The sequence below is a fragment of the Pseudophryne corroboree genome, chromosome 4 (genome assembly GCF_028390025.1).
Source record: "Pseudophryne corroboree isolate aPseCor3 chromosome 4, aPseCor3.hap2, whole genome shotgun sequence".
NCBI classification, from domain to species: domain Eukaryota; kingdom Metazoa; phylum Chordata; class Amphibia; order Anura; family Myobatrachidae; genus Pseudophryne; species Pseudophryne corroboree.
In genome coordinates, this window is record NC_086447.1 from 493,603,353 (window position 1) to 493,620,329 (window position 16,977).

Here is a 16,977-nt window from a genome sequence, read left to right on the forward strand (position 1 = left end):
GCCGGCCCCCTTACAGAGCCAGAAGCAAGAAGAGGTCCGGAAAATCGGCGGCAGAAGACATCAGTCTTCACCAAGGTAGCGCACAGCACTGCAGCTGTTCGCCATTGCTCCTCATACACACCTCACACTGCAGTCACTGAGGGTGCAGGGCGCTGGGGGGGGGGGCGCCCTGAGCAGCAATAAAAACACCTTGGCTGGCAAACATACATCACATATAACCCCCAGGGCTATATGGATGTATTTTAACCCCTGCCAGAATCCATAAAAATGCGGGAGAAAAGTCCGTGAAAAAGGGGCGGAGCCTATCTCCTCAGCACACTGGCGCCATTTTCTCTCACAGCTCCGTTGGAGGGAAGCTCCCTGGCTCTCCCCTGCAGTTACTACACTACAGAAAGGGGTTAAAAAAGAGAGGGGGGCACGAATTAGGCGCAGTATTAATAAAACAGCAGCTATAAGGGGAAAAACACTTCTATAAGGTTATCCCTGTGTGTATATATATATATATATATATATATAGCGCTCTGGTGTGTGCTGGCATACTCTCCCTCTGTCTCCCCAAAGGGCTAGTGGGGTCCTGTCCTCTATCAGAGCATTCCCTGTGTGTGTGCTGTGTGTCGGTACGATTGTGTCGACATGTATGAGGAGGAAAATGGTGTGGAGGCGGAGCAATTGCCTGTAATGGAGATGTCACCCCCTAGGGAGTCGACACCTGAGTGGCTGAGCTTATGGAAGGAATTACGTGACAGTGTCGGCTCTTTACAAAAGATTGATGACATGAGACAGCCGGCTACTCAGCCTGTGCCTGTCCAGGTGTCTCAAAAGCCATCAGGGGCTCTAAAACGCCCGTTACCTCAGATGGCAGATACAGACGCCGACACGGATACTGACTCCAGTGTCGACAATTAAGAGACGAATGTGACTTCCAGTAGGGCCACACGTTACATGATTGAGGCTATGGAAAATGTTTTACATATTTCTGATAATACCAGTACCACTAAAAAGGGTATTATGTTGGGTGAGAAAAAACTGCCTGTAGTTTTTCCTGCATCTGAGGAATTAAATGAAGTGTGTGATGATGCATGGGTTTCCCCCGATAAAAACTGTTAATTCCTAAAAAGTTATTAGCATCATACCCCTTCCCGCCAGAGGATAGGGCACGTTGGGAAACACCCCCTAGGGTGGATAAAGCGCTCACACGCTTGTCTAAACAGGTGGCACTACCGTCCCCGGATACGGCCGCCCTTAAGGAACCTGCTGACAGAAAGCAGGAAAATATCCTAAAAATGTATATACACTCACACGGGTGTGATACTGCGACCAGCAATCGCCTCAGCCTGGATGTGCAGTGCTGGGGTGGCTTGGTCGGATTCCCTGACTGACAATATTGATACCCTAGATAGGGACAGTATATTACTGACTATAGAGCATTTAAAAGATGCATTTCTATATATGCGTGATGCACAGAGGGATATTTGCCGACTGGCATCAAGAGTAAGTGCGCTGTCCATTTCTGCCAGAAGAGGGTTATGGACAAGACCGTGGTCAGGTGATGCTGATTCCAAAAGGCATATGGAAGTATCGCCTTATAAAAGGGAGGAGTTATTTGGGGTAGGTCTAACAGACCTGGTGGCCACGGCAACGGCTGGGAAATCCACATTTTTACCCCAGGTAGCCTCTCAACATAAGAAGACGCCGTATTATCAGGCGCAGTCCTTTAGGCCCCATAAGGGCAAGCGGGCAAAAGACTCCTCATTTCTGCTCCGTGGCAGAGGGAGAGGAGAAAGGCTGCAGCAGAAGCCATTCACAAGCTGTATTCCCAGCAGGTGATAATCAAGGTACCCCTCCTACAACAGGGAAAGGGGTATTATTCCACGCTGTTTGTGGTACCGAAGCCGGACGGCTCGGTGAGACTTATTTTAAATCTGAAATCCTTGAACACTTACATACAAAGGTTCAAATTCAATATGGAGTCACTCAGAGCGGTGATTGCGAACCTGGAAGAAGGGGATTATATGGTGTCTCTGGACATCAAGGATGCTTATCTCCATGTCCCAATTTACCCTTCTCACCAAGGGTACCTCAGGTTTGTGGTACAGAACTGTCACTATCAGTTTCAGACGCTGCCGTTTGGTTTGTCCACGGCACCCCGGGTCTTTACCAAAGTAATGGCCGAAATGATGATACTCCTTCGAAGGAAGGGAGTTTTAGTTATCCCTTACTTGGACGATCTCCTGATAAGGGCAAGATCCAGGGAACAGTTGGTAGTCGGGGTAGCACTATCTCAAGTAGTGTTGCGGCATCACGGTTGGTTTCTCAATATTCCAAAATCGCAGCTGATCCCGACGACACGTCTTTTATTCCTAGGGATGATCCTGGACACAGTCCAGAAAAAGGTGTTTCTCCCGGAGGAGAAAGCCAGGGAGTTATCCGAACTAGTCAGAAACCTCCTAAAACCAGGCCAAGTGTCAGTGCATCAGTGCACAAGGGTCCTGGGAAAAATGGTGGCTTCCTACGAAGCAATTCCATTCGGCAGATTCCACGCAAGAACTTTCCAGTGGGACCTGCTGGACAAATGGTCCGGATCGCATCTTCAGATGCATCAGCGGATAACCCTGTCACCAAGGACAAGGGTGTCCCTCCTGTGGTGGTTGCAGAGTGCTCATCTTCTAGAGGGCCGCAGATTCGGCATTCAGGACTGGGTCCTGGTGACCACGGATGCCAGCCTGCGAGGCTGGGGAGCAGTCACACAGGGAAGAAATTTCCAGGGCTTGTGGTCAAGCCTGGAGACATCACTTCACATAAATATTTTGGAGCTAAGGGCCATTTACAATGCCCTAAGCCAAGCAAGACCTCTGCTTCAAGTTCAGCCGGTGCTGATCCAGTCGGACAACATCACGGCAGTCGCCCACGTAAACAGACAGGGCGGCACAAGAAGCAATGGCAGAAGCTGCAAGGATTTTTCGCTGGGCGGAAAATCATGTGATAGCATTGTCAGCAGTGTTCATTCCGGGAGTGGACAACTGGGAAGCAGACTTCCTCAGCAGGCACGACCTCCACCCGGGAGAGTGGGGACTTCACCCAGAAGTCTTCCACATGATTGTAAACCGTTGGGAAAAACCAAAGGTGGACATGATGGCGTCCCGCCTAAACAAAAAATTGGACAGGTATTGCGCCAGGTCAAGGGACCCTCAGGCAATAGCTGTGGACGCTCTGGTAACACCGTGGGTGTACCAGTCAGTGTATGTGTTCCCTCCTCTTCCTCTCATACCAAAAGTACTGAGAATTATAAGACGGAGGGGAGTAAGAACTATACTCGTGGCTCCGGATTGGCCAAGAAGGACTTGGTACCCGGAACTTCAAGAGATGCTCACGGAGGACCTGTGGCCTCTACCTCTAAGAAGGGACCTGCTCCAGCAAGGACCCTGTCTATTCCAAGACTTACCGCGGCTGCGTTTGATGGCAGGGCGGTTGAACGCCGGATCCTGAAGGAAAAAGGCATTCCGGATGAAGTCATCCCTACCCTGATCAAGCCAGGAAGGATGTAACCGCAAAGCATTATCACCGCATTTGGCGAAAATATGTTGCGTGGTGCGAGGCCAGTAAGGCCCCGATGGAGGAATTTCAACTAGGTCGATTCCTGCATTTCCTGTAAACAGGAGTGTCTATGGGCCTAAAATTGGGGTCCATTAAGGTTCAGATTTCGGCCCTGTCAATTTTCTTCCAGAAAGAACTAGCTTCAGTTCCTGAAGTTCAGACGTTTGTAAAAGGGGTACTGCATATACAGCCTCCTTTTGTGCCTCCAGTGGCACCTTGGGATCTCAATGTAGTTTTGGGGTTCCTAAAGTCACATTGGTTTGAACCACTTGAATCTGTGGAGTTAAAATATCTCACATGGAAAGTGTTCATGTTGTTGGCCCTGGCCTTGGCCAGGCGCGTGTCAGAATTGGCGGGCTTTATCCTGTAAAAGCCCTTATCTGATCTTCCATTCAGACAGGGCGGAATTGAGGACTCGTCCTCATTTTCTCCCTAAGGTGGTTTCAGTGTTTCATCTGAACCAACCTATTGTGGTACCTGCGGCTACTAGTGACTTGGAGGACTCCAAGTTGTTGGACGTAGTCAGGGCCTTGAAAATATATGTTTCCAGGACGGCTGGAGTCAGAAAATCTGACTCGCTGTTTATCCTGTATGCACCCAACAAGCTGGGTGCTCCTGCTTCTAAGCAGACTATTGCTCGTTGGATTTGTAATACAATTCAGCTTGCACATTCTGTGGCAGGCCTGCCACAGCCAAAATCTGTAAAAGCCCATTCCACAAGGAAGGTGGGCTCATCTTGGGCGGCTGCCCGAGGGGTCTCGGCTTTATAACTTTGCCGAGCAGCTACTTGGTCAGGGGAAAACACGTTTGCTAAATTCTACAAATTTGATACCCTGGCTGAGGAGGACCTGGAGTTCTCTCATTCGGTGCTGCAGAGTCATCCGCACTCTCCCGCCCGTTTGGGAGCTTTGGTATAATCCCCATGGTCCTTACGGAGTTCCCAGCATCCACTAGGACATCAGAGAAAATAAGAATTTACTTACCGATAATTCTATTTCTCGTAGTCCGTAGTGGATGCTGGGCGCCCATCCCAAGTGCGGATTGTCTGCAATACTTGTACATAGTTATTGTTAACTAAATCGGGTTATTGTTGTGAGCCATCTATCCAGAGGCTCCTCTGTTATCATGCTGTTAACTCGGTTCAGATCACAAGTTGTACGGTGTGATTGGTGTGGCTGGTATGAGTCTTACCCGGGATTCATAAATCCTTCCTTATTGTGTACGCTCGTCCGGGCACAGTATCCTAACTGAGGCTTGGAGGAGGGTCATAGGGGGAGGAGCCAGCGCACACCAGGTAGTCCTAAAGCTTTACTTTTGTGCCCAGTCTCCTGCGGAGCCGCTATTCCCCATGGTCCTTACGGAGTTCCCAGCATCCACTACGGACTACGAGAAATAGAATTATCGGTAAGTAAATTCTTATTTTTGGAATATTTGGATATGGGATACTCAACCTGTATCTATATGTATCCCCATTTTTAGGTACCCCAAATGTAATTTTAGCACTTATTTTGCAGGTTAAAAAATCTTCTTTTATATATTATATTTTTTACATATTTAAAAAAATGAATTTAAAAAAAAAAAGCATATAACAGCCATTTGACCAAATTTTAAATACCAAAAACACTTTTATTATAACCAATAATAAACTTTTATATTGTTATCCGATGTTAGTTTAGCTTTTTTTGGGGGTGCAGACATTTACCCATTTTTCACTTTTCAGCAACATATACTCACCATGGCTCGTTCTGTTTGCCTACTAGGTCGGATGTTTGATTTTCATGTACTGGATATGATTGAGCTAGGCGTGGAGAAGTATGTTTCCTTAAAGGAGATTAAGGTACATTCCAGTGGTTGGTTTGTGTTTGTTTTGGTTGGTCACCCTGCTATTGCTACTGCTGAAGGCAATTTTCTCTGAAATATTTTCTTGTTATTCCACATTATAAAACAACCAGGTTGTTGTGCACACTTTATTATGGGACCCATCGCTGTCTCATAGCGGCCATGCACTTGAACATGAAATTGCATAGCTTGAATCCTTTCACTTGAATTTTCCCTCAGCAAGTTAATACAGCTACAATTGTAAAGTATTCTTCATGTGCAGATGTGTTACTGAACACTGCTATGCGCACATGGCATTACCCAGTTTGGTCAGTCCAACCTGTATTTAGCCACGTGGGGGACATATTTTAGCTCGACTTGGAACAGCGATTTTGATCTCTGGAGAGAAGTACATCTATTGTTCATAGTAAACCTAGCTGCCTGCTGTGTATCCCACAACTCGCAATCTGTCGCAGATTCACTACGGACTTACTGTGAAGTGAACTGGGTTTCTTAGATCACTCTGATAAACATCAGTAAACGTAACCGTGGCCAAATACTGCAGACGGGGCTATCCTGTTAACCCTGGTAACTGACATTAATCACTGTAATGACTAGCTCCTGCATGTAACAGTGTACTGTAAATCAAAATGGCAGACTTGCAGACCTAATCGGCACAAAATTGGTTTGCCTGTCAGACACCTAGGTAAGGATAGTGACGGGTGGTGCGCCTGTGTAATTGTTCCTGGGAAGAACATTGCTTATGTCTGTTTGCCTGGTCTTACTTTACAGAACTGCAAGTGTCCTGAGGGAACCAAGCCTCTACTGATATTTGCCGGTGATGCTTTTGAAATCAGTGAGGATTACAGACGATTGAAAAGCCTGCTGATAGGTAATGAACTGTTTTCATTGAATTTTAGATTGCAGTTCACCAAAACTGTTAAAATTGTATTTTTGTATTGCAACCTAATCTCTGAAAATAGCGTCTCGCATTGTAACACCATGTCAGGGTTAGTCTTCAGTTAAAGCTGGCCATACACCATAACATACTTTCCAACTACCCAGAGATGATAGGCTGGTAAGGACGAAAATCTGGTGATTTATGAGAGATAATTACAATCGTCCATTTGCTCCCAAATGCCAGAAATCCAACAACATGACCATTCAGACATATTGGTTCAATCAAACACATTTTGACAACTTGAAATGTGAGTTTAGTGTGGATCTGGAGCGCTACCTTCTCTCTGCTGCCTTGGGTCTGACACCTGGGATTTCCCTAGATCCCCAGAAGGTCATTTGAGAAGTGGAGGTTGGTATTAGCCCACTGGGTTTAACAAGATTGCAACATGTGAAATGTATAAAAAAAACTTTATTCCATATAAAAACAATGGACAAAATAAAATAGGCTAGACAAAGTACATGCACAATGAATATTAACGATATGCGATAGGGTGATAAGCATACACCCATACAGATTAGGTTGCAAATAGAGGTCCAAATAAATTTAGAAAACAAGTGGAAAAGATTGTGTTCTTATTGGGTGTGCATTTTCCCAAAATTCAATTAAAATATAACCTTTCATTGTATATTTATTCAAATTATCAACTAACCTCACATTAACATTGCCTATAAGGCTAATATAGTTGTTCTGTTTACCAATTAGCCCGCTGTGGGACTAGCTAAAGTGAAGTATAAAATTATTGAAAGAAATTGCATGACGTAGTATAAAGAAAAATTTCTTTATTCACCAACACAATTTCTCTAACGTCCTAGTGGATGCTGGGGACTCCGTAAGGACCATGGGGAATAGACGGGCTCCGCAGGAGACAGGGCACTCTAAGAAATAATTAGGACTACTGGTGTGCACTGGCTCCTCCCTCTATGTCCCTCCTCCAGACCTCAGTTAGAATCTGTGCCCGGACAGAGCTGGGTGCACTTTAGTGCGCTCTCCTGAGCTTGCTAATAAAGTATTTTGTTAGGATTTTTTTTATTTTCAGAGAGATCTGCTGGCAACAGAATCTCTGCTACGTGGGACTGAGGGGAGAGAAGCGGACCTACTAACTGCGGATAGGTCATGCTTCTTAGGCTACTGGACACCATTAGCTCCAGAGGGATCGAACACAGGAACGCACCCTTGGTCGTCCGATCCCGGAGCCGCGCCGCCGTCCCCCTCGCAGAGCCAGAAGACAGAAGCGGCGAGAGAAGCAAGAAGACTTCAAAATCGGCGGCAGAAGACTCCTGTCTTCATATGCATTGCTCCCACATTAAACCCGCACACTCCGGTCACTGTAGGGTGCAGGGCGCAGGGGGGGGCGCCCTGGGCAGCAATTGAGTACCTCTTGGCATAAAAGAGCATATATACAGTTGGGCACTGTATATATGCATGAGCCCCCGCCATTATTTTGCACAAAATCGCGGAACAGAAGCCCGCCGCTGAGGGGGTGGGGCTTCTTCCTCAGCACTCACCAGCGCCATTTTCTCTCCACAGCTCCGCTGAGAGGAAGCTCCCCAGGCTCTCACCTGCAGAATCACGGTAGAAAGAGGGTAAAAAGAGAGGGGGGGCACATAAATTTAGCGCAAAATGACTAATACAGCAGCTACTGGGTAAACACTAAGTTACTGTGTAATTCCTGGGTTATATAGCGCTGGGGTGTGTGCTGGCATACTCTCTCTCTCTCTCCAAAAGGCCTTGTGGGGGTTCTGTCCTCAAATAGAGCATCCCCTGTGTGTGTGGTGTGTCGGTACGCTTGTGTCGACATGTTTGACGAAGGCTATGTGGAAGCAGAGCAGGTGCAGATGAATGTGGTGTCTCCGACGGCGCCGACACCTGATTGGATGGATATGTGGAAGGTGTTAAATGATAATGTAAACTCCTTGCATAAAAGGTTGGATAAAGCTGAAGCCTTGGGACAGTCAGGGTCTCAACCCATGCCTGATCCTACAGCGCAGAGGCCGTCAGGGTCTCAGAAGCGCCCACTATCCCAGATTGTTGACACAGATATCGACACGGATTCTGACTCCAGTGTCGATGGCGATGATGCAAAGTTGCAGCCTAAAATGGCTAAAGCCATCCGCTACATGATTATAGCAATGAAGGATGTATTGCACATTTCAGAGGAAAACCCTGTCCCTGACAAGAAGGTTTATATGTTTGGGGAAAAAAGGCAAGAAGTGACTTTTCCCCCTTCACATGAGTTAAATGAGTTATGTGAAAAAGCTTGGGATTCTCCTTATAGGAAAGTGCAGATTTCCAAGCGGTTACTTATGGCGTATCCTTTCCCGCCAACGGACAGGTTACCCTAGGGTTGACAAAGCTTTGACACGCTTATCTAAGAAGGTGGCCCTGCCGTCACAGGATACAGCCACCCTAAAAGATCCTGCTGATAGGAAGCAGGAAGGTATCCTGAAGTCCGTTTATACACATTCAGGTACCCTACTGAGGCCGGCAATTGCGTCGGCCTGGATGTGTAGTGCTGTAGCAGCATGGACAGATACTCTGTCTGAAGAACTTGATACCTTGGACAAGGATACTATATTACTGACCCTGGGGCATATAAAAGACGCTGTCCTATATATGAGGGATGCCCAGAGAGACATTTGCCTACTGGGCTCTAGAATAAATGCAATGTCGATTTCTGCCAGAAGGGTCCTGTGGACTCGGCAATGGACAGGTGATGCCGACTCAAAAAAGCACATGGAGGTTTTACCTTATAAGGGTGAGGAATTGTTTGGGGACGGCCTCTCGGACCTAGTTTCCACAGCTACGGCTGGGAAGTCAAATTTTTTGCCATATATTCCCTCACAACCTAAGAAAGCACTGTATTACCAAATGCAGTCCTTTCGATCGCAAAGAGGCAAGAAAGTCCGAGGTGCGTCTTTTCTTGCCAGAGGCAGGGGTAGAGGAAAGAAGCTGCACAATACAGCTAGTTCCCAGGAACAGAAGTCCTCCCCGGCTTCCACTAAGTCCACCGCATGACGCTGGGGCTCCACAGGTGGAGCCAGGAGCGGTGGGGGCGCGTCTCCGAAATTTCAGCCACCAGTGGGTTCGCTCACAGGTGGATCCCTGGGCTATACAGATTGTGTCTCAGGGATACAAGCTGGAATTCGAAGTGATGCCCCCTCACCGTTACCTCAAATCGGCCCTGCCAGCTTCCCAGCAGGTGGTGGTACAGGTTCCCCTTCCTCAACAGGGAAGGGGTTACTATTCCATAATGTTTGTGGTTCCGAAACCGGACGGTTTGGTCAGACCCATATTGAATTTAAAATCCCTGAACATTTACCTGAAAAGGTTCAAGTTCAAGATGGAATCGCTCAGGGCGGTCATTGCGAGCCTGGAAGAGGGGGATTTTATGGTGTCTCTGGACATAAAGGATGCTTACCTGCATGTCCCCATTTATCCACCTCATCAGGAGTACCTCAGATTTGTGGTACAGGACTGTCATTACCAATTCCAGACGTTGCCGTTTGGTCTGTCCACGGCACCGAGAATATTTACCAAGGTAATGGCAGAAATGATGGTGCTTCTGCGAAAGCAAGGAGTTACAATTATCCCATACTTGGACGATCTCCTCATAAAGGCGAGGTCCAGAGAGCAGTTGCTGATCAGCGTAGCACACTCTCGGGAGGTGTTACAACAGCACGGCTGGATTCTGAATATTCCAAAGTCGCAGCTGATTCCTACGACGTGTCTGCCCTTCCTGGGCATGATTCTGGACACAGACCAGAAGAAGGTGTTTCTCCCGGAGGAGAAGGCCGAGGAGCTCGTGACTCTTTTCAGAAACCTCTTAAAACCAAAACAGGTGTCGGTGCATCAATGCACGCGAGTCCTGGGAAAGATGGTGGCGTCATACGAAGCCATTCCCTTCGGCAGGTTCCATGCGAGGACCTTTCAGTGGGATCTGTTGGACAAGTGGTCCGGATCGCATCTTCAGATGCATCGGCTGATCACCCTATCCCCCAGGGCCAGGGTGTCTCTTCTGTAGTGGCTGCAGAGTGCTCACTTTCTCGAGGGCCGCAGGCTCGGCATACAGGACTGGGCCCTGGTGACCACGGATGCAAGCCTCCGAGGGTGGGGGGCAGTCACTCAGGGAAGAAACTTCCAGGGGCTGTGGTCAAGTCAGGAGACTTGTCTGCACATCAATATCCTGGAACAAAGGGCCATATACAACGCCCTGAGTCAAGCGGAGCCTCTGCTTCGCAACCAACCGGTGCTGATTCAGTCAGACAACATCACCGCAGTGGCTCATGTAAACCGCCAGGGCGGCACAAGAAGCAGGGTGGCGATGGCAGAAGCCACCAGAATTCTTTGCTGGGCGGAGAATCACGTGCAAGCACTGTCAGCAGTGTTCATTTCGGGAGTAGACAACAGGGAAGCAGACTTCCTCAGCAGACACGACCTCCACCCGGGAGAGTGGGGACTTCATCAAGAAGTCTTCACACAGATTACAAATCGATGGGAACTGCCACAGGTGGACATGATGGCATCCCGCCTCAACAAAAAGCTACAAAGGTATTGCGCCAGGTCAAGAGACCCTCAGGCGATAGCTGTGGACGCACTAGTGACACCGTGGGTGTTCCAGTTGGTTTATGTGTTTCCTCCTCTTCCTCTCATACCCAAGGTGCTGAGAATCGTAAGAAAAAGAGGAGTGAGAACAATACTCATTGTTCCGGATTGGCCAAGAAGGACTTGGTATCCGGAACTGCAAGAAATGCTCACAGAGGACCCATGGCCTTTGCCTCTCAGACAGGATCTGTTGCAACAGGGGCCCTGTCTGTTCCAAGACTTACCACGGCTGCGTTCGACGGCATGGCGGTTGAACGCCAGATCCTAGCGGAGAAAGGCATTCCGGATGAAGTTAGTCCTACGTTGATAAAGGCTAGGAAGGACGTGACAGCAAAACATTATCACCGTATATGGAGAAAATATGTTGCTTGGTGTGAGGCCAGGAAGGCCCCTACAGAGGAATTCCAGCTGGGCCGTTTCCTTCACTTCCTATAGTCGGGAGTGACTATGGGCTTAAAAATAGGGTCCATAAAGGTCCCAGATTTTGGCCCTATCCATTTTCTTTCAAAAGGAACTGGCTTCTCTTCCTGAGGTTCAGACGTTTGTAAAGGAGTGCTGCATATTCAGCCCCTTTTTGTGCCACCAGTGGCACCTTGGGATCTTAACGTTGTGTTGGATTTCCTGAAATCTCACTGGTTGGAGCCACTTAAGACCGTGGAGTTAAAATATCTCACGTGGAAAGTGGTCATGCTATTGGCCTTGGCTTCGGCTAGGCGTGTGTCAGAATTGGTGGCTTTGTCATGTAAAAGCCCCCATCTGGTCTTCCATATGGACAGGGCAGAATTACGGACTCGTCCGCAATTTCTGCCGAAGGTGGTGTCATCTTTTCATTTGAACCAACCTATTGTGGTGCCTGCGGCTACTGGTGACTTGGAAGATTCCAAGTTACTAGATGTAGTCAGGGCTTTGAAGATTTATGTAGCCAGAACGGCTGGAGTCAGGAAAACTGACTCTCTGTTTATCCTGTATGCATCCAACAAGCTGGGTGCTCCTGCTTCAAAGCAAACTATTGTTCGCTGGATCTGTACCACGATTCAGCAGGCTCATTCTGCGGCTGGATTGCCGCATCCAAAATCAGTAAAAGCCCATTCCACAAGGAAGGTGGGCTCTTCTTGGGCGGCTGCCCGAGGGGTCTCGGCATTACAGCTTTGCCGAGCAGCTAGTTTGATACCCTGGCTGAGGAGGACCTTGTGTTTGCTCATTCGGTGCTGCAGAGTCATCCGCACTCTCCCGCCCGTTTGGGAGCTTTGGTATAATCCCCATGGTCCTTACGGAGTCCCCAGCATTCACTAGGACGTTAGAGAAAATAAGATTTTACTTACCGGTAAATCTATTTCTCGTAGTCCGTGGTGGATGCTGGGCGCCTGTCCCAAGTGCGGACTTCTTCTGCTATACTTGTATATAGTAATTGCTTAAATAAGGGTTATGTTATGGTTGCATCAGGTTGTCTGATGCTCTGTTGTTGTTCATACTGTTAACTGGGTATGTTATCACAAGTTATACGGTCTGATTGGTGTGGCTGGTATGAGTCTTACCCTGGATTCCAAAATCCTTTCCTTGTACTGTCAGCTCTTCCAGGCACAGCTTCCTTAACTGAGGTCTGGAGGAGGGACATAGAGGGAGGAGCCAGTGCACACCAGTAGTCCTAATTCTTTCTTAAAGTGCCCTATCTCCTGCGGAGCCCGTCTATTCCCCATGGTCCTTACGGAGTCCCCAGCATCCACTACGGACTACGAGAAATAGATTTACCGGTGAGTAAAATCTTATTTTCTCTAACGTCCTAGAAGATGCTGGGGACTCCGTAAGGACCATGGGGAATAGACTGGCTCCGCAGGAGATAGGGCACTTTAAGAAAGCTTTGGATTCTGGGTGTGCACTGGCTCCTCCCTCTATGTCCCTCCTCCAGACCTCAGTTTTACACTGTGCCCAGAGGAAGATGCAGGGAGCTCTCCTGAGTTCTTTGCATTAGAAAGCATTTTTGTTTGGATTTTTCTATTTTTACAGGGAGCACTGCTGGCAACAGGCTCCCTGCATCGAGGCACTGGGGAGAGATGAGCAGACCTACTTAAATGATAGTATCTGCTTCCTCGGCTACTGGACGCCATTAGCTCCAGAGGGGGTGAACACAGGTTCGTCCTGGGCGTCCACCCCCGAGGCCACGCAGCCGTTCTCCTCACAGAGCCAGAAGAACAGAAGCAAGAAGACGTCTCAGGCGGCAGAAGCCTTCAGCGGCTTCACTGAGGTAACGCACAGCAGCGCAGCTGTGCGTCATTGCTCCACACACCTCACACACTCCGGTCACTGTATGGGTGCAGGGCGCAGGGGGGGCGCCCTGGGCAGCAATAATAACACCTCCTAACATGGCAAAAAGATATATACATGTACAGCTGGGCACTGTACATGTATATAAAAGAGCCCCCGCCATTTTTACACAAATTTGAGCGGGACCGAAGCCCGCCACCGAGGGGGCGGGGTTTCTCCCTCAGCACTCACCAGCGCCATTTTTCTCTCCACAGAACGCTGAGAGGAAGCTCCCTGGACTCTCCCCTGCTTACACACGATGAAGGGGTGTTTAAAAGAGAGGGGGGGGGCACATCATTGGCGGATAAGATATTATACAGCGCTGCTGTGGAAAAACATTGTGTTGGTCTCCAGGGTCATTGCGCTGGGGTGTGTGCTGGCATACTCTCTCTCTGTCTCTCCAAAGGGCCTTAAAGGGGATACTGTCTTCAGAAAAGAGTTTCCCTGTGTGTGTGTGTGTGTAGTGTCGGTACGTGTGTCGACATGTTTGACGAGGAAGGCTCGCTTAATGTGGAGGGGGAGTGTTTGAATGTCAGGTCGCCGTCGGCAGAGCCGACACCTGACTGGGTGGATATGCTGAATGTCTTAAATGCAAATATGAATCTCCTGCATAAAAGGTTAGACAAGGCTGAGGCTAGGGATCAGTCAGGTAGCCAGACCGTGCCTGTCCCTGTGACGCCAGGACCTTCAGGGTCTCAAAAGCGCCCAATATCCCAGGTCGCTGACACAGATACTGACTCTAGTGTCGACTATGAGGATGCAAAATTACAGCCGAAGGTGGCAACGGGTATTTGATGCATGATTATTGCCATAAAAGAGGTTTTGCATATCACTGAGGAACCCCCTGTCCCTGACACGAGGGTTCACATGTATAAAGGGAAAAAGCCTGAGGTCACGTTTCCGTCCTCATTTGAGCTAAGCGAATTGTGCGAAAAGGCTTGGGAGTCTCCGGATAGGAGACTACATGTTCCCAAAAGGATTCTTGTGGCGTATCCTTTTCCACAGAAGGATAGGATACGATGGGAATCTTCGCCTAAAGTAGACAAGGCACTGACACGCTTATCCAAGAAGGTGGCACTGCCTTCTCCGGATACTGCTTCCCTCAAGGATCCTGCTGATCGCAAGCAGGAAATTACCATGAAGCACATTTACACACATTCAGGAACTATCGTTAGACCGGCCATGGCATCGGCCTGGGTTTGTAGTGCTGTCGTGGCATGGGCAGACTCCTTATCTACGGAGATTGACACCTTAGATAGTGATACCATTCTAATGACCATTGAGCATATCAGAGATGCTGCCTTGTATATGAGGGATGCTCAGAGAGACATTTGTTTACTAAGCTCCAGAATAAACGCTATGTCTATTTCTGCTAGGCGACTCTTGTGGACCCGACAGTGGACGGGAGACGCCGACTCAAAGCGGCATATGGAGTCATTGCCTTACAAGGGGGAGGAGTTGTTTGGAGAAGGCCTCTCGGACCTTGTCTCTACTGCTACGGCCGGTAAATCGAATTTTTTACCTTATGTTCCCCCGCAGCATGCTAAGAAGGTACCGCATTATCAAATGCAGTCCTTTCGTTCCAATAAAAGCAAGAAGGTACGAGGATCGTCCTTTGTTGCCAGAGGTAAAGGCAAGGGAAAAAAGCTGCACTCTGCTAGTTCCCAAGAGCAGAAGTTCTCACCTACTTCCGCAAAGTCCACCGCATGACGCTGGGGCTTTCCGGTGGGGGGGGGGGGGTCAGATCAAGTGGGGGCATGTCTTCGTCTTTTCAGCCACGTCTGGGTTCTCTCACAGGTGGATCCCTGGGCAATAGAGATTGTTTCCCAGGGATACAGACTGGAATTCGAAGACATGCCTCCTCGCCGGTTTTTCAAATCGGCTCTGCCGGCTTCCCCCGTCGGAGAGGGAGCTGGTGTGTTAGCTGCAATTCACAAATTGTACATTCAACAGGTGATAGTCGAAGTTCCTCATCTCCAGCAAGGAGAGGGTTATTATTCATCCCTGTTTGTGGTACCGAAACCGGACGGTTCGGTCAGACCCATTTTAAATCTGAAATCCCTGAACCTGTACTTGAAGAGCTTCAAGTTCAAAATGGAATCGCTCAGAGCGGTCATCGCCAGCCTGGAGGGAGGGGATTGGATGGTGTCCCTGGACATAAAGTATGCGTACCTTTATGTTCCGATTTTCCCTTCTCACCAGACGTTCCTGAGATTTGCAGTACAGGACTGTCACTACCAATTTCAGACGTTGCCGTTTGGTTTTTCCACGGCCCCGAGAATTTACCAAGGTAATGGCGGAAATGATGGTGCTCCTGCGCAGGCAGGGCGTCACAATTATTCCGTACTTGGACGATCTCCTCATAAAGGCGAGATCTCGGGAGAAGTTGCTGGACAGCTTGTCTCCGTCCGTGAAGACGTTGCAGAGGCACGGCTGGATTCTCAATTTACCGAAATCCCAGCTAGTCCCTGCAACGCGTCTGACCTTTTTGGGCTTGATTCTAGACACAGACCAAAAAGAGTGTTTCTTCCAGTGGAGAAGGCTCAGGAGCTCGTAGCTCTAGTCAGGAACCTATTGAAGCCGAAAAAGGTTTCAGTGCATCATTGCACGAGGGTTCTGGGGAAGATGGTGGCTTCATACGAGGCCATCCCCTTCGGCAGGTTCCATGCAAGGACTTTTCAATGGGACCTATTGGACAAATGGTCCGGGTCCCATCTACACATGCAAAAACGGATCACCCTGTCTCCCAGGGCCAGGGTGTCTCTCCTGTGGTGGCTGCGCAGTGCTCACCTCCTGGAGGGTCGCAGGTTCGGCATTCAGGACTGGGTGACCACGGACGCGAGCCTCTGAGGTTGGGGAGCTGTCGCACTAGGAAGAAATTTCCAGGGTCTCTGGTCAAGCCTAGAGACTGGTCTCCACATCAGTGTCCTGGTGTTGAGCGCCATATACAACGCCCTACGCCAAGCGGAGGAATGGCTTCGGAACAAACCGGTTCTGATTCAGTCAGACAATGTCACGGCAGTGGCTCATGTAAACCGCCAAGGCGGCACAAGGAGCAGAGTGGCCATGGCAGAGGTGACCAGGATTTTACGCTGGGCAGAAGGCCATGTAAGCGCACTATCAGCAGTGTTCATCCCGGGGGTGGACAACTGGGAGGCAGACTTCCTCAGCAGGCACGACCTGCAGCCGGGAGAGTGGGGACTTCATCAAGAAGTCTTCACACAGATCACGGATCGGTGGGGACTGCCTCAGATAGACATGATGGCGTCCCGCCTCAACAAAAAGCTAAAGAGGTATTGCGCCAGGTCAAGAGACCCTCAGGCGGTTGCGGTAGACGCTCTGGTGACACCTTGGGTGTTCAGATCGGTCTATGTGTTTCCTCCTCTACCTCTCATACCCAAGGTGTTGAGGATAATAAGAATAAGAAGGGTCAGAACAATCCTCATTGTTCCAGATTGGCCAAGGAGGACTTGGTATCCGGATCTGCAAGAGTTGCTCACAGAAGATCCGTGGCCTCTTCCTCTAAGGCAGGACCTGCTGCAGCAGGGGCCCTGTCTGTTCCAAGACTTACCGCGGCTGCGTTTGACGACATGGCGGTTGAACGCCAGATCCTAGCGGAAAAAGGGATTCCGGAGGAGGTCATTCCTACCCTGATCAAGGCTAGGAAGGACGTGACGTCGAAACATTATCACCGTATATGG

General features: G+C 48.9%; 1 protein-coding gene across 2 annotated transcripts in view; it reads left to right on the forward strand.

Annotated features, from left to right (window-relative positions):
* RPF2 (ribosome production factor 2 homolog) overlaps positions 1-16,977 on the forward strand; it is a 195,328-nt gene that overhangs the window by 161,952 nt on the left and 16,399 nt on the right. For both annotated transcript variants that reach the window (XM_063917140.1, XM_063917139.1), the window contains exons 6-7: positions 5,355-5,431; positions 6,205-6,304. In XM_063917140.1, coding sequence (XP_063773210.1) covers positions 5,355-5,431; positions 6,205-6,304 — 177 coding nt within the window. The remainder of the gene's footprint in view (positions 1-5,354; positions 5,432-6,204; positions 6,305-16,977) is intronic.